The sequence below is a fragment of the Microtus pennsylvanicus genome, chromosome X (genome assembly GCF_037038515.1).
Source record: "Microtus pennsylvanicus isolate mMicPen1 chromosome X, mMicPen1.hap1, whole genome shotgun sequence".
NCBI lineage: Eukaryota > Metazoa > Chordata > Mammalia > Rodentia > Cricetidae > Microtus > Microtus pennsylvanicus.
This window is the reverse complement of record NC_134601.1, coordinates 55,265,020-55,286,079: the sequence shown is the minus strand read 5'-3', so window position 1 is coordinate 55,286,079 and position 21,060 is coordinate 55,265,020. Positions and strand designations below refer to the sequence as shown.

The following is a 21,060-nucleotide window of genomic DNA, read 5'->3' as shown; positions in this document are numbered from 1 at the left end:
AGTTCTTTACCTCTGAGCCATCTCCTTAGCCCTCCAGTTTTATTTTGTATTCATATTTTGGTATAATTTTCCCCCTGGAAAATATAGTTAAGTTCAGCCATCTATCATATAAGAATATGGGAATCCATGAGATAAACTTTGTTGGTTTTTGAGTTTGCCTCCAGGTCTCAGAGGACCAGAATTTCTGGAAGTGAGTAACAGTTAGGGATCATGAAGGATGCGAGGTTCAGCATGAGGAAATAAGACTATGGAAGAAACAGAAAATACTTGACCAATCAGGGAGAGGAAGGGCAGCAGTACTGAACTCATGTGGAACTGTGGCTTCTTTAAGATTACAAGCTACCTACTAAAACTGCTATTTTGAATTGATACAGAGACAAATATATGTGGACACTTCTTTCTAAAGTACCCCAGAATCTTAGATTTCTGCAAACCAGCATCACTTTGGAGGATGACAGTATGATAAGGACAATCCACTACAAATGTAAGGATCAGTAAGGAGGGTTCAACATAGCAATTTGTTTTGATTGAGATGATTATTTACATAAAAGGTCCCAAAGACTCTTCAGGGCGTTAACAAATGGTTGCATATAAAGTTATTACAGAACCAATTGTGTTTTTATATCTCAGCAACAGGAAACTAGAAAATACTATTAAATATATCATCAATATAACTAATAATGTATAACTGCATAATATATAAGGAAATATAATTAAACATTTATAGTTTAAGTATATTATATAGTATCAGAATATGAATAATTTAGCACTAAATCTTAACAAAAGGATCCCCAGACCCCCACAGGAAAAACTATAAAACATAAAGAATCCTTAAGAGAATGTAGACATTGCTTAGTGGTTAATAGCACTGGCTACTCTTTTAGAGAACCCAAGTTCAATTCCCAGCATCTATATGACAGCTCACAAGCAGCTTTAACTCCAGTCCTAGGGGATCTGAAGTCCTCTTCTGGCCTCTGCAGGCACTTCACATATGTGCTGTATAGATAGATATACATTCAAATATACAAAACATTCATACACATTTAAAAAATTAAAAAGTTTAGCTGGGTGTGGTGGTACAGATCTTTAGTTCTAGCTCTCTGGCAGAGGCAGGCAGGTCTCTGTGTTTGAGGTCAGACTGATCTACAGAGAGTTCTAGGACAGCCAGGGCTACAAGGAGAAACCTTGTCCTGAAAAACCAATGAATGGATGAATAATAAAAAAGAAACACTAAAGAAGAATTATGGAGACAGATCATGTTCAAATATAGAATAGCAATATTGTAAAATCAGTTTTCTCAAATTTATCTGTAGATTCAATAAAATTTAAAACAAAATCACAGCAGTTTATGAAACTTAATAAAGCTGTTCTAAATGCTCTAAATGTTCTAAAATGTATTTGTTAGTTTGAAAGGCCAAGATTAGCCATGTTACTTCTAAAGAAGAGTAGGCAAATAAGATGTGGCCTACAAGAGATGAGAATTAAGGAGCTTGCAGGCCTTAGGAAGCATAGGGAATAACCTAATTATTCAGTGGGATAAAATGCAGAGCCCAAGGACAGTTTTACATGTGTGGAATTTGTGTGTATGAGAGGGCATGCCAGATCTGTACAGAAAGAATTATTCAGGAAATGGAATAGGAAAAATGTCATCTATATGTTAAAAGAAGAACATAGAACACTGAGTCACTATATATAAAAAGTAGCCACTAGATAACATACTTTCAGAGAGGGTGCCTCTTAGATAAAAATGTATTTTATAAGCAATACAAAACATGTGCTACCTAGAAGTTTGCCTAGGCTAAAAGTAAGAACTTGTGTCCATCAAAAGACATTAAAATGTGAAAATTCCAAGCTCAGGTAAGATTCTTGCAATACACACAATTGATAAAGTGCTAATAATGAGAATATTTAAATGAACACCTATAAAAGAAGTATGGGGGAATGACAGAAGGTCAATCAAAAGAATACATGTATCCTATATATAAACCAAATGATGTTCATGATTATTGGAAATGGAAATCAAGACCTTGGTGAAATACTGTTTTGTACCCACTTAATAGGAAGAGATTCAAAGTTTTGACAGTGGCAGATATTGAGAGAATGTGGTACCACAAGACCTCTTAAACACTGGTGGTAGCATATCCATTAACAATGTGACATTATCTTGGAAAGTTGGATTCTCATGTGCATTATAGCCAAGCAGCACTATACTAGGGTACCCAAGAGAAAATCCTGCCCATGGACTAGAGACACGCATGTAGGTGTTCATTATAGTATCTTTCTGTTCCATGTAACTGCACTAAACAACTAAAATATATTCCCATTTCCTCGACTCTCCCATCTTTTTTTTTTTTTTTTTTTAAATTTTTTTATTGATAAAAGGAGGATAAAGAAAAGAAAAAAAAAAAACAAATTTCCACCTCCTCCCACCAGCCTCCCATTTCCCTCCCCCTCCTCCCACTCTTCTCCCCCTCCTCCCACCCCTCTCCCCTTCCCCCCACTCCTCTCCCCCTCCCTTTCCAGTCCAAAGAGCTGTCAGGGTTCCCTGCCCTGTGGTACGTCCTAGGTCCTCCCCCCTCCATCCATATCTAGGAAGGTGAACATCCAGACTGGCTAGGCTCCCACCAAGCCAGCACATTGCATAGGATCAAAACCGCGTGCCATTGTCCTTGGCGTCTCATCAGCCCTCATTGTTCGCCATGTTCCGAGAGTCCAGTTTTATCCCATGCTTTTTCTGGTAACAGTCCAGCTGGCCTTGGTGAGCTCGCAGTAGATCATCTCCACTGTCTCAGTGGGTGGGTGCACTCCTCGTGGTCCCGACATCTTTGCTCATGTTCTCACTCCTTCTGCTCCTCATTGGGACCTTGGGAGCTCAGTCCATTGCTCCAGTGTGGGTCTCTGTCTCTATCTCCATCCATCGCCAGATGCAAGTTCTAGGATGGTATGCAATATATTCGTCAGTATTGCTCTAGGGTAGGGTCATTTCAGGTTCCCTATCCTCAGCTGCCCAGGGAACTAACTGGGGACCTCAGCTTGGGCACCTGGGAGCCCCTCTAGGGTCAAGTCTCCTGCCCACCCTAAAGTGGGTCCCTTAACTAAGAATTGTGGTTCCGTGCTCCCCTATCCAACCTTCCTTTATCCCGATCCTCCTGTTTCCCCAAGTCCACCCTCCTTCCCTTCTACCTTTTCTCTCCCCATCTCCCCTAACCCCCATCCCACCCCACCCCCAAGATCCCACTTTTCCCCCCGGCAATTTTGTCTACTTCCCTTATCCAAGAGGATAACTATATGTTTTTCCTTGGGTTCACCTTCTTACTTAGCTTCTTTAGATTCGCCTATTGTAGACTCCGTGAACCCTATTTATGGCTAGAAACCAATTATGAGTGAGTACATCCCATGTTCGTCTTTTTGGGCCTGGGATACCTCACTCAGGATAGTGTTTTCTATTTCCATCCATTTGCATGCAAAATTCGAGAAGTCATTGTTTTTTACCGCAGCGTAGTACTCTAGTGTGTATATATTCCATACTTTCTTCATCCATTCTTCCATTGAAGGGCATCTAGGTTGTTTCCAGGTTCTGGCTATTACAAATAATACTGCTATGAACATAGTTGAACAAATGCTTTTGACATGTGATAGAGCATCTCTTGGGTAAATTCCCAAGAGTGGTATTGCTGGGTCCAGGGGTAGGTTGATCCCGAATTTCCGGAGAAACCGAAACACTGACTTCCACAGTGGTTGCACAAGATTGCATTCCCACCAGCAATGGATGAGGGTACCCCTTCCTCCACAGCCTCTCCAGCAAAGGCTATCCTTGGTGTTTTTGACTTTAGCCAATCTTACAGGTGTAAGATGATATCTCAAAGTTGTTTTGATTTGCATTTCCCTGATCGCTAAGGAGGTTGAGCATGACCTTAAGTGTCTTTTGGTCATTTGAACTTCTTCTGTTGAGAATTCTCTGTTCAGTTCAGTGCCCCATTTTTTAATTGGGTTAATTAGCATTTTAAAGTCTAGTTTCTTGAGTTCTCTATATATTTTGGAGATCAGACCTTTGTCTGTTGCGGGGTTGGTGAAGATCTTCTCCCAGTCAGTAGGTTGCCTTTGTGTCTTAGTGACAGTGTCCTTTGCTTTACAGAAGCTTCTCAGTTTTAGTAGGTCCCATTTATTCAATGTTGCCCTTAATGTCTGTGCTTCTGGGGTTATACCTAAGAAGCGATCGCCTGTGCCCATCTGTTGTAGGGTATTGCCCACTTTCTCTTCTATCAGGTTCAGTGTTTTCGGGCTGATATTGAGGTCTTTAATCCATTTGGACTTGAGTTTTGTGCACGGTGATAGATATGGGTCTATTTTCATTCTTCTACAGGTTGACATCCAGTTGTGCCAGCACCATTTGTTGAAGATGCTTTCTTTCTTCCAATGTAAACTTTTAGCTCCTTTATCGAAAATGAGGTGTTCATAGGTTTGTGGGATAAAGTCCGGGTCTTCTATACGATTCCATTGGTCGACTTCTCTGTTTTTATGCCAGTACCACCCTGTTTTCATTACTGTAGCTCTGTAATAGAGTTTGAAGTCAGGGATGGTAATGCCTCCAGAAGATCCTTTATTGTATAGGATTGTTTTGGCTATCCTGGGTTTTTTGTTTTTCCATATAAAGTTGATTATTGTCCTCTCCAGATCTGTGAAGAATTTTGATGGGATCTTGATGGGGATTGCATTGAATCTATAAATTGCCTTTGGTAGAATTGCCATTTTTACTATGTTGATCCTCCCAATCCAAGAGCAAGGGATGTCCATCCATTTTTTGGTATCCTCTTCAATTTCTTTCTTCAATGCCTTAAAGTTCTTGTCAAATAGATCTTTCACTTCCTTGGTTAGATTTACCCCAAGATATTTTATGCTGTTTGTGGCTATCGTGAATGGAGAAGCTTCTCTGATTTCCCTCTCTGCTTCCATATCCTTTGAGTATAGGAGGGCGACTGATTTTTTGGAGTTGATCTTGTATCCTGCCACATTACTAAAGCTGTTTATCAGCTGTAAAAGTTCTTTGGTGGAATTTTGGGGGTCGCTTATGTACACTATCATATCATCTGCGAATAACGAAAGTTTAACTTCTTCATTTCCAATTCGAATCCCCTTGATCCCATTATGCTGTCTTATTGCTATTGCTAGAACTTCCAGCACTATATTGAAGAGGTATGGCGAAAGTGGGCAGCCTTGTCGTGTTCCTGAGTTAAGCGGGATGGCTTTGAGTTTCTCTCCATTTAATTTGATGTTAGCTGTCGGCTTGCTGTATATAGCTTTTATTATATTTAGGTATGACCCTTGTATCCCTAATCTCTCCAAGACTTTTAACATAAATGGATGTTGAATTTTGTCAAATGCTTTTTCAGCATCTAATGAAATGATCATATGGTTTTTTTCTTTCAGTTTATTTATATGATGGATTACATTGATAGATTTTCGTATGTTGAACCAGCCCTGCATCTCAGGAATGAAGCCTACTTGATCATAATGGATAATTTTTCGGATGTGTTCTTGGATTCGGTTTGCCAGTATTTTGTTGAGGATTTTTGCGTCGATATTCATGAGTGAGATCGGCCTGTAATTCTCTTTCCTGGTTGAGTCTTTGTGTGGTTTTGGTATCAGAGTAACTGTAGCTTCATAAAAGGAATTTGGTAATGACCCTTCTGTTTCTATATTGTGGAATACATTGAGGAGTATAGGTATTAGGTCTTCTTGGAAGTTCTGGTAGAATTCCGCATTGAAACCATCTGGCCCTGGGCTTTTTTTGGTAGGGAGGTTTTTGATAACAGCTTCTAGTTCTTCGCGACTGACAGGTCTGTTTAGCTTGTTCACCTGGTCCTGATTTAATTTTGGTAAATCGTATTTATCTAAGAAAGTGTCCATTTCTTTTACATTTTCCAGTTTAGTGGCATACAAGCTTTTGTAGTAAGATCTAATGACTCTCTGAATTTCCTCTGTGTTTGTGGTTATGTCCCCCTTTTCATTTCTGATCTTATTAATTTGCAAATTTTCTCTCTGCCGTTTGATTAGTTTGGATAGGGGTTTGTCAATCTTGTTGATTTTTTCCAGGAACCAGCTTCTTGATTCATTGATTCTTTGGATTGTTTTTTGTGTTTCTATTTTGTTGATTTCAGCCCTCAGTTTGATTATTTCCAGTCTTCTACTCCTCCTAGGTGAGTCTGCTTCTTTTTTTTCTAGAGCTTTCAGGTGGGCTGTTAAGTCTCCAATATGTGCTTTCTCTGTTTTCTTTAAGTGGGCACTTAGTGCTATGAACTTTCCTCTCAGGACTGCTTTCATAGTGTCCCATAAGTTCGAGTATGTTGCTTCTTTATTTTCATTGAATTCAAGGAAGACTTTAATTTCTTTCTTTATTTCCTCCTTAATCCAGGTATGGTTCAGTAGTTGACTGTTCAGTTTCCATGAGTTTGTAGGCTTTCTGGGGGTAGCATTGTTGTTGAATTCTAACTTTAATCCATGGTGGTCTGATAAGACACAGGTGGTTAGTAATATTTTTTTGTAGCTGTGTAAGTTAGCTTTGTTACCAAGTATGTGGTCAATTTTCGAGAAGGTTCCATGAGCTGCAGAGAAAAAGGTATATTCTTTCCTATTTGGGTGGAATATTCTATAGATGTCTGTTAAGTCCATTTGCTTCATTACCTCCATTAATTCTCTAATTTCTCTGTTAGGTTTCTGTCTGATTGACCTGTCCATTGGTGAAAGAGGAGTGTTGAAGTCTCCTACTATTAGTGTGTGCGGTTTGATGGCTGCCTTGAATTTTAGCAATGTTTCTTTTACATACGTGGGTGCTTTTATATTAGGGGCATAGATATTCAGGATTGTGATTTCTTCCTGATGAATTTTTCCTGTTATGAGTATAAAATGTCCCTCTCCATCTCTTTTGATTGATTTAAGTTTGAAGTCAACTTTGTTAGAAATTAGTATGGCCACACCTGCTTGTTTCTTAGGTCCATTTGCTTGATAAGCCTTTTCCCAGCCCTTTACTCTGAGTAGGTGCCTGTCTTTGTGGTTGAGGTGTGTTTCTTGTAGACAGCAGAATGTTGGATCCTGTTTTCGTATCCAGTCTCTTAGCCTGTGCCTTTTTATAGGTGAGTTGAGTCCATTGACATTAAGTGATATTAATGACCAGTGGTTGTTATTAACTCCGGTCACTTTTTAAGTAGTAGGGTTTGTGTGTTTCCCTTCTTTGAGTTGCGCTGGTGAAGGGTCTCTAGATGTCTGAGTTATTGAGGTCTTTGTTGGACTCCTTGGTTAGTGATTTTCCTTCTATTATTTTCTGTAAGGCTGGATTTGTGGCTACGTATTGCTTAAATTTGTTTTTATCCTGGAAAATTTTGTTTTCTCCATTTATGGTGAACGAAAGCTTGGCTGGATATAGTAGTCTGGGCTTGCATCCATGGTCTCTTAGTTTTTGCAGTACATCTATCCAGGACCTTCTGGCTTTCATGGTTTCCATAGAGAAGTCAGGTGTAAGTCTGATAGGTTTACCTTTATAAGTAAGTTGGCCTTTTTCCTTTGCGGCTCTTAATATTCTTTCTTTATTCTGTATATTTTGTGTTTTGATTATTATATGGCGAGGGGATGTTTTTTTTTTGGTCCAGCCTATTTGGGGTTCTGTATGCCTCTTGAACCTTCATAGGTACATCCTTCTTCAGGTTGGGAAAGTTTTCTTCTATAATTTTGTTAAGTATATTTTCTGGACCGTTGAGCTGCACTTCTCCTTCTTCTACTCCAATTATTCTTAGGTTTGGTCTTTTTATTGTGTCCCATATTTCCTGAATGTTTTGTGATGAGAGTTTGTTGGACTTGCTGTTTTCTTTGATCAGTGCGTTTATTTTCTCTATGTTATCCTCAGACTCTGAGATTCTTTCTTCTATCTCTTGTATTCTGCTGGTTATGCTTGTTTCTGTAGTCTCTATTCGTTTATCTAGATTTTCCATGTCCAGCCGGCCCTCTGTTTGTGTTTTCTTCTTTGCCTCCATTTCATTTTTCAAATCATGAACTGTTTCCATTATCTGCTTGATTGTTTTTCCTTGCTTTCCTAGGGTATCATTCACTGATTTACTCAATTCCTCGAACTTTCTGTTATACTTCTCATCCATTTCTATAAGGGCGTTTTTTATATGCTGTTTAAGGGTGTCAATCACTGTCATGAAGTCAGTTTTTTCTCCTTCTTCATGATTAAGGTGTTCATGTCCTCCTGTTGTGAGGTCGCTGGCTTCTGGTGGTTTCGTGTTGTTCTTCAGATTGTTGGGTGAATTCTTGCATTGGCGTCTCCCCATCTCTTCCTTCCAATATTCTCCTATGGATCTTCTTTTACAGGATCAGGTCTTCTTGCCAACTGATGTACCTTCCAAGTGATGTCACTCCCCCGTGATGTTTCTCCTGGAGTCCAGTTCCGATCTCCTTGCTGCTTGGTTAGCTTCCAAACAAAGGCCCACCCTGCTTGCTGCAGGCAGGTTATGGAGACAAAGGAGCTACCACCTTCCCCTTTGCACTCACCTTCGGGTTCAGTCCCAGCGCCCAGGCAGGCTGAACAGGGAGGCACTCTGCTCCAAGAAGGGAGGGATGGAGGGAGACAGGGGGTTGGGGGATCTGGATGTAAGCTGGATGGGATAGGAAGAGAGAGGAGGTACCGGGCAGTGTAGCCCTGTAGGTTGATCAGGAAGTGTAGGCGGGCTGTTCCCGGGTGCCGCAGCACTCACTCACCACAATGATGTCTCACTAGGTGCCCTGATCGAAACTCCGTGCTGCTTGGTTCGCTCGCAGACAAAGGGCCCACCCTGCTTGCTGCAGGCGGGCTATGGGGACAAAGAAGCCCCCGAGCTCCCCTTTACCCTACGCTTGGGGTTAGGACCCAGCGCCCAAGCAGGCAGAGCAGGGAGGCTCTCTGCCACCAGGGAAGGGAGGGGGAAGAGAAACAGAGGGTGGGGGGATCTGGATGTAAGCTGGATGGGATAGGAAGAGAGAGGAGGTACCGGGCAGTGTAGCCCTGTAGGTTGATCAGGAAGTGTAGGCCTCGACTCTCCCATCTTATCCCTAGATACCATTACACGAACCTGAAATGATTCTCTCCTCTTGTTACCCAGTCTTTCTTGGTTTTTCTAAGAGAAGTTTCGTGAAATAATTATGTAGGCTTGGGTACATATGCACAAAAAAGGTCATTAATTTTTCTCTCTAAATAACAGACCCTTTGAATCCAACATTATAGTTTTCCTCTGCTTCTATACTTTACTGATCTAACTCTTAGACTGCATCCCGTTTTCTTTATGATCCTTCTGGATTCTAAGGATACTAAACTATCCACAGGATTCCTCGTCAGTTAGAGATTTTCACTTCATTCTCTTCTTTGTATCAGTGAAGTTGAACATTGATGTGACACTTGGTTAACTAAGAAATCTTTCATCTGCCCTGTTATGGACTCCACAAAGACAGAACCCACTATTACTGGCTGGGCATGGTGGCACGTGCCGTATATTACAGTGCTGGAGAGGCAGAGGCAGGTGGATCTGTGTGAATTTGAGGTCAGCCGTATTAGCCAGAGCTATTTAATGAAACTCTTTTTAAACAACACACAAAAACCCCAAAACAAAAAAATACACATCATCTAAAACATTTAATAAGTTTCCCATGTCAGTTTATTAGAAATAAGCAAAAAAGAATTGTCTTTAATCTGAAATTAATGATAATATCCACTATGCTGACAAACATTGGTGATCATAACTACTAGATATAAGTTGAAGGAAAAGGGACCATCGATAGATAAAATGTATAATCATTTGATGACCTATCTCCAGGTTCTATTGTCACCTTTTAAATAGAAGATTCTATATTAAGAAAGGATTAATGAGGATATAGTATAAGAATTATTAGTAAGAAATTAATTAAAAACTAAAATTGTCTTTAGGCATCGTCGAATGGAGGCCGTGCGACTGCGGAAAGAGAACCAGATCTATAGTGCAGACGAGAAGAGAGCCCTTGCATCCTTTAACCAGGAAGAAAGACGGAAGAGGGAGAACAAGATTCTGGCCAGCTTTCGGGAGATGGTGTACAGGAAGACCAAAGGGAAGGATGACAAGTGAGGACTTTCCCACTGTACAAGTGGACATTTCTAACATCAAAAAGGAAATTGTGGGTTCTAGGCATAAAAAGGTTATTGTTTTGTTTGTTTTTGGGGTTACTTTTTGATGTGTGGTTTCAAGCAGTTCAGGTTGGCCTCAGGCTTTGTGGCCAAGGATGACTCTGAGCTCTTGGTCTCCTGCCTCTACCTTCCAAGTGTTGAGATTCCAGATGTGTGCCACTATGCCCAGCCAAAAAGGCTACTGCGCTCTGGAATGGCTTTTCAGTGCTTCCGTGCCTTCTGAATCCTTCAGTCCTTCAATAAAAGATGCTTGTTGATACAATTAGTAAGTTATTTTGGGCTTTTCAAGGTTGACCCTAACTTTCTGGTTTGAAAGTCCAAATTTTGAGTGAAATCATGCAATGTTAGAAAGGCGTCACAGAGAGAAAGTGGCAGCGGCAGCAGAAGTTTAAATCTTATGTTGTGATTTGGTGTGAATATTTTTAGCCAGCAGAACTTGGAAATGGCATATCTCTGTCTTGAATGTGTCACAAATGGGCTGTTAACAAAATGAATGACAGTGTTGCTGTAAAAAGCAATTCTGGAATTTGAAAACTGACTGTTTCTATAGTCTGCCCTAGAAATGTATTTTGGGCTAAGTCTACCTCTGCTCTAAAAGCAAGCAAACCAAAAGGCTAACTCACAGATGTGTGGAATAGAAAATGTGAGCATTAGATGTTTTAAGTTGTTAATGAATTACTTAAGATAGTTCTTTCAGCTGCCAGGGTGTAGCTCAGAGTTAGAACATGTGGTTATCATGCATGCAGCCCTGAGCTACATCCCCAGCAGTGCAAAACAAAAAAAAATTTGAAATGCAGTCTTGGGAAGTCTATTGTTGTGCCGGTATAAAAATACTATTTCTAGCTAAGCTGATATTTAATGATAGGATAATATCTAAAGGAATGAACGTCAGGAGTGCTAATGAGGGAAAATATAATGTCAGTATTTTAATTAGCTGTTTCATGATAATGAAAGTAAAATATTAAATGTTTTCATTTGTGTTCTTTATGTACTCAGATTTTTTTTTGAGACAGAGTCTCACTGTGTAGCCCTGGATAGCCTGGGATTGCTAGAATTCCGCCTGCCTCTGCTTTCCTGGTGCTAGAATTAGAGGTGTGCGCCACTGCACCTGGCTATCAGCTTTGATTTTAAACATTGTTAAACTCTTCAGCTTTTTTATATCAACCAATGTCTTTAATCCCTAACTTTGTAGAAACCCTCCTCGCTTTATCACTGCTCGAAAAGTTGAATATATGTTCTTGGAAAATGTGTTTTTAGCCCACAGTTGCTGAACTGGCCAGCAGTTAGCATGTCGTAACATCTGTGATCTTTGAACTTGAAATGATTTCACTGTATCTGTTCTTCTCAGTCTAGTAAGTCTGCAGTTTCCTAAAACTTCATGGAAACTAGCTTCCAAAGTTTCAAGTCTTACTGTTTCCTACACCTCCTCATGTCATACAATGTAAAGTTTATAATTCCTACTTTAAACTTTATTCTGGAGGGGCATTAGCTCCTAGCGACTGGATGAATATGTTTTCATTTTTCTTAGGTAATGTAGTTTAAATGCAACAATTTTATGGTGTATAAGTATTATGGGTTTTATTTCGATTCTTCTCTTGTATAGAGTAGACACAGTCAATGAAAGAAAAGATAGGAATTTATTTCAAAACCTGCCATTCCTTGAGTCAGTTCATTTGGATAAGATCTGCAAAGACCAGCTTTAATAGCAGATCCTTTAAAAAAAGTGGAAGGCTAAAAGTATTTTATTTTTAGCTTGAGTTATTGCTTCAAACTGTGTTTTATCACCTGAGCTCTAAGCCAGCCACTGTTTGCAAAGGCAAATCTTCCTGGTTTACACACATATGCACACACACGCATGCGCGCACACACACATGCACACACACGTGCGCACACACGCGCACGCACACGTGCGCACACACGTGCACGCACACATGTGCACACACATGTGCACACACACATTTGTAATTGAACAAACATTGAGTTAGGACTTCTTACTGCTACACTCCCAGTGAACAAGATGGTGGCTAGGGTTCTAGCTGTATTGTTCAAGTTCTTTAGGCCCATTTAAAATCTATGTAGAATGATTATAATTTAAATACTTCATTTTGTTCTCTAAAGAGACTTACCTAGTTTCTTACCTCTTCACCTGTTGTTCACAGGGTTTTCTCTCCTTTTTAAATTGTTTTTTTTTTTGAGGTTGAATATTTATTCAGGGGGTTATGGAGGAGGAAGGGTGAAGGGGGGGACAGAGAGAGAAGAGGAGAAAGAGACAGAGAAGGGGGGGAAGCAGAGAAGTGGGGAGAAAGGCAGAAGCGAAGCTGCCTCTCCGAGAGGAAGATGGAAAAGCCTTTTTAAATTGTTGTACAAAGATAATAGTAAAAAAATAGAAGACTTGCTCAGTCCTACCACATGTCTTGTTTGTTACAAGTATTCTGTGTTCCTTGTATGTCTTTGTCACTCAAAGTATAGTGTAAATTTGTCTTGGACATTTTAAAATTGTGTGACCAAGCTTAGGAGTCTCATAGGGAAGGTAGGAATACATGATGACCCAGTGTGAAGGTAGAAACAAGACCAGAAAGGAATAAGGGCGCTAACCCCTCTCTAGTTCATTGTACTAATAAGCATGTGATGTGTTCTAGAAGCCAAAACATTCGGTTTCAGAATTTGGCAGTGAGGCTCACCTTACAGTAGAAGAGGTCTGTGAGTAGGCAAACCCTTCAGACTGGGTAGTATGAGCTCAGAAGTGTTGCCGTTTTGTTACCCAGCATACCCATAAAAATGTGTATCAAGCCTGGAGGCAGGCACAGAGAAGGACCAAACAGCTAAGGGCCAATGGGTGAACTTGAGCATTGTTGGAAATGCAACTCTGTGCTTGCCAAACTCCAAAATTATGATATAGTGTTGACAAAAACCTTTTCAAAAACAGAAAACAACTTATTACAGAATGGATAACGAATAAAAGCAAAAATGCAGATGGGTTGTGTACCACAAGTTTATTATTCAATAAATATTATGTGGTTTGATGTTCTGTTTCATATTTTAATGTATCATTAAGAGTCTTCAGACATAACACAAGAATCAGACAACTTTGAAAGGAATAGACTCCAACAAAATATGTTTGGTCTCAGTAATGTCTCTCAGCCATTGTTCTCGAAATCGGATCTTTCCTGGTCTATAGAGGAAGGGGAAAAACATGCATACACAAAGCTTTTATAATCAAAACATTGAGACAGGAATTCCCTCCTTACATTCCCAGTGAACAGGGTTCTGACTGGTTTCTACTGGATTCCTTACTGTTCTTTAAGCCTAGGTATAAAGTCTTTTGGAGGGCTGCCATGAAGTAACATGGGTTGCTACACTTGAGCAAATTCATTGTGAGTTTCATGTGGTTCTTTATTGGAAGCGGAAGTCCTGAAACATAATTTTACTCTATAGTCCAGTCAAGCCTGAAACTTACAGCAGTCCTCCTGCCTCAGCCTCTCAAGTGCTGAGGTTATAGACATACATTATAATGCCTAAAAGGGGTGTTTACCCATAGTAAATTCAGTATAATTGTCAAGTTTTCCTGAAGAGGGCTAGGGCCGTAGCTCAGTGGTAGGTTACCTGCCTCATGTATGCAAGGTTCTGGGCTTGATACCCAGAAAACACACGCACACACGCACTCACACACACACATTTTCAAGCTTTGATGTTTCTGTAGAAATAACAGATATGACTCACTTTGCATTACCCTGTTCTATCAACTAATTCATAAGTTTCTAATTACTGAAAAAAAAACACTAAGAAAAACAGTTTTCTAGACTGCTGCCAGAATCATCCTTTCAGCCAGTCCTGTAGGGAAAGTGGTCAAAGATGAGGTGAGCTCTGCATGAATTATCTGTGGGTGTGGGCCTGTGGGATTCCTAGAATGTGACAACCTTTACCTCACCCGTTTAGAACAAGTCTCCAAATTTTAATTACCTTTGAAGTAGTCCTGAATTCTCAAAGATATAGGAAACATCAACAGGCATATCCTAAGAGAGAGGGACAACTGTAAGTCTGGACCAAGCATGCCAACGCTCAATCCTCCCCCTCTCCCCTTATCCAGAAGTATATATTTGCATTTTCAGGACCCATAAGTGGGAACTTATTAGCTGGTAGTTCTTTTGTCATTTAAAGGCTATTCTGCTAAAGACTTTTTTTTTTGGTTACAGGTACCTTAAGCTACACCACAAGATTGGAGACAGTCGCCAGAGGCGAGTGTCCCTCAATAAGAGCATGACTCAGTCTTTTGCCTTCTATTAATTTCTTTTGGCAAGGGGGGGATTGAAATGGTTTTTTAATATCGAAGTTTAGTTCTGTTGTCTTCTTTACATGGTGCATTTTAGTCAGCTGTGGCTTTCTACCTCTTAGGAATGGAACAAACAAGAAGGAAATAACATAGATGAACAAGTTGGAACATTCTCATTTTGAAGCAGTGGTTTTGCTGTGTTACCTGTACTGGTGGTACATACATACACACCGAGGAATGAGGACCAATAGTTACAATAGTAAGTAAGACCCTGGCTAAAAAAGAAGCTAGGCGTGATGGCACCTGTCTGAATCCCAGTACTCAGGAGGTAGAGGTAGAAGGATTGTCACAAGTTTGAGGCCAGCCTGGTCTACCAAGTGAATTCAGTGTCAGCCAGGGCTTTATAGCAAGACCCTGTCTCAAAAAGCGGGAGCGTTTGGGGATGTAGCTCAGTTGGTAGAATACTTCTCTAGCATGCCTGAAGCCAGTGCCACATAAATTGAACATGGTGACCCGTGCCTGTCATCCCAGCACTTGGGAGGGAGAGGCAGGTTGGAAGCCAACGTGGACTATATGAAATCCTGACACATAAGATAGAAAAAAAGGAAGGAAGGAATGGGAAGGGGAAAGAAGTAGAGAGAAGAGGGAACAGGCAATGCATTGTTTGGGAAGAAAATGTTCTAGTTAGAAGGAATGGTGGATGTCTCTATCAGGTTTATTGGAAAAATAGCAAGATTGGAGTGGTAGAAACAGAATAGAGGGAAAGCGGTAATGAGAAAGCAGAAGTAGTATATTTATAATATGTATATTAGATATAGTCATAGCTCATTGTTATTCAGATACAGTCTCTAGGTGTGTGCTATCAGAATTACCTAGGAGTTTGCTGAGAATGTATTATCTCAGCTGGGTGCTGGTAGCCTATGCCTTAACCCCAGCACTTAGGAGGCAGCCAGAGGCCTGTGGATCTCTGGTGGCCAGCCTGGGCTACAAAGTGAGTAGGACAGCCAGAGCCACACAGAGAAACCCTGTCTCCAAAATAAGACCCTCTGAATCTGAATCTTCATTTAACAAGATCCTCAAGTAATTTCCATGTACTTTAAAGTTCAGCACTATTGCGGGGACATTTTAAACAAAGGACCTGAGGCTGGAGAAATGGCTCAACAGTTAACAGCTTTCCTTCAGAGGACCCATAGTAGGCAACTTAAAACTGCCTGAAACTCCAGATCCAGGGGATCTGAAGCCCTTTCTTGGCCTCTGTATGTTAGATGCACTCATATGAACACACACACACACACAATTAATAAAAATAAATCTTTAAACACAGGAGTGACAGAAATTCGCTTTAAAGGGCTACTGCATGTGGGCAATGACAAGGAGAGAGAACAGTTAAGCTATTGAAATAATCCTGGGGACAGAGGGAGGGAGAGAGACAGGAGATGTGGAACCCTGTCCATACTTTCTTGATGGGTGAAGGGAAGGACATGATGGAAAGAGAAGAGTCAAGGAAGATGCTGAGGAATCAGCCATCAGCTCAGATGCAAAGACTTGAAGTGGGTCAGTTGTGGAGCGAAATCAAACATTCAATTTTAAGGCTGGGGAGACGGCTCAGGGCTAAAGCACTTGTTTAGCATCCAAAGGCCCTAGGTCCAACCTCCAGAATCACAGAAACAAAACTAATTTTAAAAATAATAAGTGAAAGGTGCATTAAATCTCAAAATATGCTAGAGATTTGGAAATCATAAGATCTAGTGACATTAATTTTTCTTATTGAGTCACTTTTTTTTTTGGTTTGTTTTTTATTTTTCAAGACAGGGTTTCTCTGTAGCTTTGGAGCCTGTCCTGGAACTAACTCTTGTAGACCAGGCTGGCCTCGAACTCACAGATCTGCCTGCCTTTGTCTCCCTAGTGCTGGGATTAAAGGCATGCGCCACCACTGCCTGGCTTGATTCACTTTTTTTTTTTGAGATGAAGGAATCACAGTGTGTCACCAAAGTTGGGTATAAACATTCTCAAAAAGTGTTTTTTGGGGGGGGGTAATAAACATTTTCAAGGTTCTTATTTTTATTATTTTATGAGTGTTTTGCCTGCATGTATGTGTGTGCACCACACATGTACCTGGAACCAAAGAGGGTTTCAGGGTCTCTTGGACTGTAGTTACAGATGACTATGAGCTGCCTTGTGGATGCTAGGAATCTAACCCAGGTCCTATGCAAGAGCAGCCAGAGCTTTTAACCACTAAGCCAGCCCTGGATTTTATTTTTAAATTGTATGTGTGTGTGTGTTTGTTGGGGGATATGTGCTTATGAGTATCCAGAAGCTAGATCCTTTGGAGCTGGAGTAATTATGAGCCCTGTGTCTTGGGTCCTGGGAACCAAACTCAGCAAGAACAGCAAGCGCTCGTAACTGCCATAAACTGCGTTCAAGTGATTCTTAACCTCCTGAGTGCTGAGAGCAAAGTGCATCACTGTACCCAGCTTGAGGTTTTGTTTGATTTTGAAATGTACCTCTTGCTGTTGGTCAGGTTGGTATGCGGATTCAAATGATTCTCCCATTTCAGCCTCCTGAGTGGGTGGGGCGGCTATAGGCAGGCATCCACGTACCCAGCTCTGGGTGGTGGTTAAAGCCATATGACTGGATAAAATAACGAAGCTAAGTACAGAGAATGGATCTGGGCATTGGGACATTGTAACATGAAGTTGACCGTGTGAGGCAGACACCAGTCCATGCCGCAAAGGAGTGGTGAGTGCGGGACAAGGCATGCCAGGAGAGCGTACTAGAAACCAGATGCAAAGTGTGGAGGACAGTAGTCAGCGTGATAGGTGCTGCGGATGGGCCAAGTAAAATGAGGGCAGAAACGTGACTGCTAAGTAGAGTGGCATATTATTTGTGTTTTAATAAATAAAGCTGGCCTGAAGGTCAGTGCAAAGAAGCCACACTAGTCAGCCATACAGGCCAGGCAGTGGTGGCACACACTTTCAATCCCATCAGCCACACTAGTTAGCCATAGGGGCTGGATGGTGGTGATGCACGCCTTTAGTCTGAGCAGTAGAAAGGAATATGAGGTGGGATGAGACAGGAACTCACTCTCTCTCAGTCCGAAGGTTTCACTGAGGTCAGAGCTCTCTAGTGCCTTGACTGCTTTGTTTTTCCGATCTTCAGGTTGAACCCTAATATCTGTCTCTAGGTTTTTATTATTCATGCTACAATTAAGTTTTATGTGTTGGAGATACAGCTAAAGGACAGAGTAACTGCCTAGCACATGCAAGACCCAGGGTTTCATCCTCAGCACCACATAAATAAACAAACAAATGGCTTGAATTTGTTAGAGTGAGCACTGGTAGCACACACCTGGAATCTCAGCACGGGGGAGGCTGAGGCAGGAGGATCAGGATTTCAGGGCCATCCTTGGCTATTTAAGTAGTTAAAGATCACAACCTGTCCCCACAAAAGCCCAGTGTTTTGCAGTAGGCAGGGGAGTCGATGATACCCATGACCAAAGATGTCATCATTGCTGAATCCTCACTGAAGGGACCAGGATGCAAAAAGCAGAGCTTACCGGAGGTTTGCTCTTGTTGAACTTGATGGTGAAATAGGCGTTAGCACTGACTCTTGCTAGGGGTCTCACGGCAGTAGGGGCACTCCAGCGCACACGGTAGATATAGTGGAAGGAGTGAATTAAGTCTTTCCTCTCTATAAAATCTGCATAGTACACCCAGCGATTTTGAAACTCCCAAGTCTGTTTCACAGAAAAAAGAGAAAGCTCACAGAGAGAGAACAGCAGGATCAGCTCAACAAAGGCAGTACGTAACAGGGTTACAGATTCTGAAATCGTGACCTTGTTCAGTTTGTTTCGAACTAGGACCCACTCTCAGTTATTCCCACAGGAGAGAGACAGAATAATTCGGAAGTGCGAAACATTTGAGATGAGCTTTGGGCGGTGGCAGAAGCAGAATGGGGCAAGGGTTAAGGTGTGGATGTACACATCACACTTGACATTCTCACTTGGGAGGCAAGTGTGTGGCTAAATTGGAGACTAATCAGTGATTGGAATAGGTGTTCTGTTTACCCCAGGAGGCCTCCAGGGTAACGAAGCCCATTTCAAGCACCTGTCAAATTGGACTTACTTCCTTTGTTGTGAAACGTGGCTTAGAAAAGAAGGGCCGTGTTCTGGGGGAGATTTTTCTTTGAAGGCACTTGCTATGCAAGCCTGAGGACTTGAGTTCAAACCCCAGGATCCCCATAAAGGTCCCAGCTAACTCCATAGGGCTGTCCTCTGACCTCTCTATGTGTGCACTGTGGTCGGTGTGTGACCCCTCACCTCCCCCCCCCCCCGCACACAACAATCAAGTATAAAAGTAAAAGAAGGTCAGGCAGTTGGTTTATCTACCTCAAATGGGGGGCTGGGAAGGGGGTGGTGCAGCTCAGTAGCAGAGTGTTTGCCTCCTGTGTGGAAGGCCTTGGGGTCTGATCCCCAGCATGGGTCTTCTACACTCTCTTGAGACAGGGTCTCACTAGATAGTCCGGTAAGAAAAGGCGTGAGGGTGGCAGGTCTCATCTGATTGGGGGCTGAGGGTGTAGCTAAGTTGTCAGAGTGCTCATGTTTGCATGCACAAAGCCCTTGGCTTGTCCCCAGCACTGAATAGGCCAGATGTGGTGGAGCACACCCGTCATACCAGCTCGCGGGAGGTAGAAGCAGGAAGCTCCGAAGTTCAAAGTCACTCTTAGACATTCGATGAGTTCCAGGCCAGCTTGGGCTTCAGGAAATCCTGTGCCTTTCCACCCCCCAAAATGCAATGGGATGGAGAGACAGGTACACAAGGAAGTGCCCTGAAGTTTGGCTCCCCAGAAACCCATATAAATGCTGGCTGGGTAATGGTGGTGCAGCTGTAATTCCAGCTTTAGAAGGTCAAAACAGAAAGCTGCATAGGGCAAGCTGTGGGATTGACTCATTGAGAGATCCTTCCTCAAAAATAAGGTGGAAGAGTGACAGGACCCACACACACGCGTGCTCACACATGTATTCCCATAAAATGCATATTCATAGGCAACATATACCATACACATGAAGAAAAAAGTCATATCTTTTTTTAATCCAGGCTGTGGGAAATTTTGTTTTGTTTGCTTGTTTTTCGAGACAGAGTTTCCCTGTGTAGCTTTGGCTGTTCTGCAGCTCACTCTATGGACAGGCTGACCTCGAACTCACAGAGATCTGCCTGCCTCTGCCTCCTGAGTGCTGGGATTAAAGGCTTGTACCACCACTGCCTGGTTTAGACTGTGGGGAATCTTAAGTGGCACAGTGAGACATTTTCCCTTTCTTTTGGCCATTAGTAAAAAGTAACGGGCTACTGACGGTTTCAGAGCCGAGTTTGTAGGTTTGAAGCCAAGCTTAAGGAAAGTAGGCTTGGCTTCACAGTATGGGGTGTTCCGCAGAAGTGAGGTTCAGGGCAATGGAGTATAGAGAGGAGGCCACTGCCCAGGGTCTGGTGAGCACCAACAAAGGTTAAAATGGAGTAGTGGTACCAGGATCTGAGAGGAGTGGAGAGATGTGAGCCACAGTAGTAAAGGACCCACATGAATGAAGAGTTATTCAGTATATGCGCATTACAAAGGGCCAAAGACATGAATGAGTAAGATGTTGTTTATATGCGTATGCATATGTGGAAATAATGGTTAACCTTTTGTTATTTCTTAGGATAACTTGTACCTTTTCTTTTTCTTTCTTTCTTTTTTTTTTTGAGAAATGGCTTCTCACTGGTCAGTCCTAGGCAAGCATTTGCCTGTCTCTGCCTTCCTGGCACTTGGATTACAAGTACACAGCATCACGCATGGCTTTTTAAGTGGCTGCTAGGAACTGAACTCAGGTCTTCGTGCTTACACCATAGGCGCATTCCTGACTGAAATATCTCTCCAGCCTTCCTCACCTTTTGGAGACAGAGACTCATGTAACTCAGACTGGCCTGGAATGGTAGTTGAAAATGACTTTAAACTCCCAATCCTCTCACCTTCACCCCCCCACCCCCCCAGGGCTGGGGTTACAATCCTGTACCACTATACCTAGAGGTACTTCTCTCTCCTTAGGCCAGCTTGCCCCCATTGAATATGTCAGCACAAAGTGCTTATGTGGAAATAGCATATCTTTGGGAAATGTACAATTAGGACGATACAAATGCATAGCAATGTGGTTGCACTTTTCTCTTTCAAAGATCATCCTACCTTGGGGCTGGAGAGATAGTTCAGTGGCTAAGAATGCTTACTGATTGGGGAAGTGGTGCACCCTTTTTAAGCCCAGCATTCAAGAGGCAGGGGCAGATGGGATCTCTTATGTGTTTGAGGTCAGCCTAATCTACATAGCAAATCCCAAGCCAGCTTGAGTTTCATAGTGAGAGCCTGTTTCAAAAAATTAAAATAGGACTGGAGAAATGGCTTACTAAGAATGTTGGCTACTCTTTTCAGAGAACCTGGCTTCAACCCTCCGCATCTACAGCAACTCCCAGCCACCTCCCACTCCAGTTCTGGGGCATCTGACACTCTTTTCCAACCTCCACAGGCACCAAGCGTACACATGGTGCACACACATACAAGTAGGGGCAAAACCACTCGTACACAT

The 21,060-nt window shown here is 41.8% G+C and overlaps 2 protein-coding genes across 3 annotated transcripts in view; one reads left to right on the top strand and one right to left on the bottom strand.

Moving 5' to 3' along the window:
* Nkap (NFKB activating protein) overlaps positions 1–13,206 on the top strand; it is a 31,069-nt gene extending 17,863 nt beyond the window's left edge. The window contains exon 9 of the mRNA XM_075957201.1: positions 9,950–13,206. Within this exon, the coding sequence (XP_075813316.1) occupies positions 9,950–10,124 (175 nt within the window). The 3' untranslated portion in view covers positions 10,125–13,206. The remainder of the gene's footprint in view (positions 1–9,949) is intronic.
* Positions 1–21,060, bottom strand: part of Akap14 (A-kinase anchoring protein 14) — a 56,373-nt gene that overhangs the window by 29,133 nt on the left and 6,180 nt on the right. Inside the window, exons 4-6 of one of the 2 annotated variants that reach the window (XM_075957202.1) lie at positions 18,010–18,189; positions 14,144–14,196; positions 13,175–13,355 (exon numbers count right to left, since the gene is read on the bottom strand). In XM_075957202.1, the coding sequence (XP_075813317.1) occupies positions 13,262–13,355; positions 14,144–14,196; positions 18,010–18,189 (327 nt within the window). In that variant the 3' untranslated portion in view covers positions 13,175–13,261. Of the gene's footprint in view, positions 1–13,174; positions 13,356–14,143; positions 14,197–18,009; positions 18,190–21,060 lie in introns of those variants that run through there. The other variant, XM_075957203.1, reaches the window with a different exon arrangement.